This window comes from Arachis ipaensis, chromosome B10 (genome assembly GCF_059453495.1).
Source record: "Arachis ipaensis isolate K30076 ecotype BB chromosome B10, ASM5945349v1, whole genome shotgun sequence".
Classification (NCBI taxonomy): Eukaryota; Viridiplantae; Streptophyta; class Magnoliopsida; order Fabales; family Fabaceae; genus Arachis; species Arachis ipaensis.
Window position 1 is genome coordinate 141,407,618 of NC_142435.1, and position 4,472 is coordinate 141,412,089.

Consider the following 4,472-nt stretch of genomic DNA (forward strand, 5'->3'; position numbering starts at 1 on the left):
CCCGTGATAATGGGCGCAACCCTGTTTCATCGTTCCATCCTCGAGGTCCGGCTACCAAAGCACTTTGATAAGCCGACGGACATAAAGTACGACGGAACCCAAGACCTGCAGGAGCACCTTACGGCCTTTGAGGCCAGGATGAACCTGGAGGAAGTGGGAGACGAAGTGAGGTGCTGCGCCTTCCCGGTCACTCTGGCGGGACCTGTAATACGGTGGTTTAACAGCCTCCCGCAGGGCTCGGTGGCCAGGTTTTCGGACATCAGCTGCGCTTTCCTAGCCCAATTTACTACCAGAATCGCAAAGGCAAAGCACCCGATCAATTTGCTCAGGGTGACCCAGAGGTCCGGCGAGCCGACCGAAAAATATCTAGACCGGTTCAACGACGAGTGCTTGGAGATAGACGGGCTAACTGATTCGGTAGCTAGTTTGTGTTTGACGAATGGACTTCTGAACGAGGACTTCAGGAAGCATCTCACCACGAAGCCGGTGTGGACGATGCAGGAGATCCAAAGCGTAGCCAAGGAACATATCAACGATGAAGAAGTCAGTCAAGTCGTGGCTGCCAACAAGCGGCAGCCCTCCGACAATCAACCTTGGCAGCACGGTGGCGGAGAAAGGAAAAAGGAGCATGCCAGAGACGGCGGTCCGAGCAAGACGTCCAGGCCGTTTTCCCGAGTCGGGAAGTTCACCAATTATACCCCATCTCCGTCCCCATCATGGAAGTTTATCAGCAGATAGCCGAGAAGGGAATTTTGTCGAAGCCCTGACCTCTAAAGGACCGAACCGGGGGAAAAAAATCCTCTATTGCGATTATCATAAGGGCTATGGACATAAGACACATGATTGTTTCGACCTGAAGGACGCGCTAGAACAAGCGATCCGGGACGAAAAACTGGCCGAATTCTCCCATCTCATCAGGGAGCCGAGAAGACGAGATCGCGACCGCGAGGAAGAGGAAAAGACCCGTGCAGTGAAGCGACGTCATGAGCCAGAGGACAACGAGCACGACCTTACCATAGTGAACGTGGTAACAGCAAGAGACGCAGCTCCAAGGTCAAGGTCGGCACACAAGAAAGACACCAAAGTCCTGGCGATTTCCTCATCTTCCGTGCGAAGCTCCAAGAGGGTTCCACCCATCTCATTCAGTCCGGACGACCAATGGTTTGATGAGGTCGCGGAAAACCCCCCCATGGTCATCATGGCCAGAGTGGGAACCGGCCTCATCAAGCGGATCCTCGTGGACACCGGGGCTGACTCGAACATCATGTTCCACAACGTGTTCGATGCCTTGGGCCTATGGGATGCCGATTTAAAGACTCATCAGCACGGTGTTGTAGGCTTGGGCGACCACTTCATCAAGTCAGACGGGATAATCTCTCTACCGATATCCGTAGGACTAGGACGGGGGCGAAGATCGGTAATGGCTGAGTTCGTAGTTCTGCGAGACTCCTCAGCCTACAACGTCATCCTAGGAAGGAAGACTATCAACGACCTCGGGGCAGTGATCAGCACAAAGATGTTGGTAATGAAGTTCATCGCTGATGACGGATCCGTGGGATCCATAAAAGGAGACTTGGAAATGGCAGTCGCTTGCGACAATGCCAGTCTCTCCTTAAGGAAGAAATTTAGAGAGGCATAAGGAGTGTTCCTCGCCGGCTTGGACGCTAGAGTCAACGACAAGCCAAGACCCGAACCGAAAGGGAACTTAGAAAGGTTCAGAGTCGGTGACACAGAGGAGAAGTTCACCTTCGTGAACGGAAACCTCCCACACGACCTGAAGGAGCCTCTAATGGAAATGATCAGGGCTAACGGCGACCTATTTGCTTGGACGCCAGCCGACATGCCGGGGATAGACCCCCAACTCATGTCACATCACTTGGTCGTCAAGGCAGAGGCCAGACCGGTGGCTCAGAGGAGAAGAAAAATGTCACAAGAAGGAGCAGAGGAGGTGGCCAGACAGACAGCTAGCCTCCTCGAAGCGGGATTTATTCGAGAACTCGACTACTCGACCTGGCTGTCGAATGTAGTTCTAGTGAGAAAGCACAATGGAAAATGGAGGATGTGTGTGGATTACTCCGATCTCAACAAAGCATGCCCCAAGGCCTCGTCGACGCAGCGGCGGGATATCAGTATCTGAGCTTTATGGATGCTTATTCTGACTACAATCAGATACCGATGCACCGGCCAGACGAAGAGAAAACATCATTCATAACGCCGGGAGGAATATATTGCTACAAAGTAATGCCGTTTGGCCTGAAGAACGCCGGGGCCACGTACCAAAGGTTAATGAACAAGATATTCAGTGACCTCATAGGCAAAACGGTGGAAGTGTATGTGGATGATATCCTTGCAAAGACCACCCAGCCTGAGGACCTCTTAAGCAACCTAGGAAATGTGTTCGCTTCCCTCCGACAATACGGCATGAGGCTCAACCCACTCAAGTGTGCCTTTGCCATGGAAGCAGGAAAGTTCCTAGGGTTTATGATAACCCAAAGAGGGCTGGAGGCCAACCCTGAAAAGTGTCAAGCAATACTCCAAATGAAGAGGCCGGGCTGTGTCAAGGATGTTCAAAGGTTGTCAGGAAGGCTCACCGCACTATCCCGCTTCCTCGGGACATCGGCTGCGAAAGCCCTGCCATTTTTTAACTTGATGAGAAAGGGGATAGCATTTGAATGGACCCCGGCGTGCGAGGAAGCATTCAATCATTTCAAAGAGATTCTTGCAACACTGCCTGTTCTTGGGAACCCCAAGGTCGGATAACCGCTCTACCTATACTTGGCCATAACGGAGGAAGCGATGGCAGCAGTTTTGGTGCGGGAGGAAGGGAAGGTTCAGCAACCAATTTACTTCGTGAGCAAAGCACTGCAAGGAGCAGAACTGAGATACAGCAAATTAGAGAAGTTGGCACTTGCACTCCTAACCTCTTCCCGTAGATTATGACAGTACTTCCAAGGTCATCAGGTAGTCGTGAGGACAGACCAGGGAATCCGCCAGATACTCCAGAAACCTGATCTGGCGAGAAGAATGATGACTTGAGCCTTCGAGTTGTCCAAATACGACTTGCAATATGAACCCAGGCATGCGATTAAGGTACAGGCAATGGCCGACTTCTTGGTAGAAGTAACAGGGGACTCAGCCGAGACAACGAGCATACGATGGAGGCTCCACGTAGACAGGGCTTCCAACCAGACGTTCGGGGGTGCCGGGATCATCCTGGAAAGCCCCGCTGGAGTCATATATGAACAGTCAATCAAGTTCGAGTTCCCGGTATCAAACAATCAAGCAGAGTACAAGGCCCTTCTGGGCGGCTTAATCTTAGCCCGGGAAGTCGGAGCCACCAGGCTAGAAGTATGCAGTGACTCGCAGGTCGTCACTTCTCAGGTCAATGGGACCTACCGAGCCAGAGACTCCCTGTTGCAGAAGTATTTGGAGAAGGTCAAAGAGTTGAGCAAACAATTCGAGGAGGTCACGATCCAACACGTTCCGAGAGAAAGGAACACACGAGCGGACCTCCTGTCTAAGCTAGCAAGCACAAAACTAGGGGCCGGCAATCGGTCTCTCATTCAGGGCCTGATAAAGGAGCCAGCAGTCACCCTCCACTTGACAAGGATAGATCCCTCCTGGATGGACCCGATCACTGACTTTTTAGAAAGCGGCAAGCTCCCTGACGACGAGAAGGCGGCCAAAACATTGAGAAGAGAGGCGGCCAAATACACGACCATACAGGGACAGTTGTTTAAAAAGGGACTCAGCCAACCCTTGTTGAAGTGCCTACACCCCGGCCAAACAGACTATGTGCTCAGAGAGGTCCATGAGGGGTGCTGCGGTCATCACATCAGGGGCAAGGCCCTAACAAGAAAGCTCATCAGAGCTGGTTATTATTGGCCATCGATGATGAAGGATTCCAAAGAATTTGTGAGAAAATGCGTCAAGTGCCAGGAGAACGCCAATTTCCATAAGGCGCCGGCGGCTAAGCTAAGCCTGTTGACGTCTTCCCGACCTTTCTCACAGTGGGGAGTCGACCTCTTGGGACCTTTCCCGATTGGTCCGGGGCAAGTCAAATATCTCATAGTTGCTATCGACTACTGCACCAAGTGGATAGAGGCTGAGCCACTAGCCAGTATATCCTCATCTAATTGTCGAAAATTTATGTGGAGACAGGTGATAACTCGATTCGGCATCCCGGAAGTTGTCATCTCTGATAACGGGACGCAATTCACTGATAAGAAGTTCGTGGAGTTCCTCGTCGGTTTGGGCATAAAGCAAAAGTTTTCATCTATAGAACATCCCCAGACGAACGGCCAAGTCGAGGCCGCAAATAAGGTCATCTTGCTAAGCCTCAAGAAACGGCTTGATAAGAAAAATGGTGCATGGGCTGACAAACTCGCCTCAGTTCTCTGGTCTTACCGAACGACTGAGCAATTGTCCACAAGAGAAACTCCTTTCCGCCTGACATACGAGGTGGATGCTAT

The 4,472-nt window shown here is 51.7% G+C and overlaps 1 protein-coding gene across 1 annotated transcript; it reads left to right on the plus strand.

Moving 5' to 3' along the window:
• The first annotated feature begins 535 nt into the window (after window positions 1-535).
• On the plus strand, window positions 536-1,639 carry LOC107621413 (uncharacterized). Its single transcript, XM_016323435.1, has one exon. The coding sequence runs from the start codon at window positions 536-538 to the stop codon at window positions 1,637-1,639; it is 1,104 nt and encodes a 367-aa protein (XP_016178921.1).
• Window positions 1,640-4,472: the final 2,833 nt, after the last annotated feature.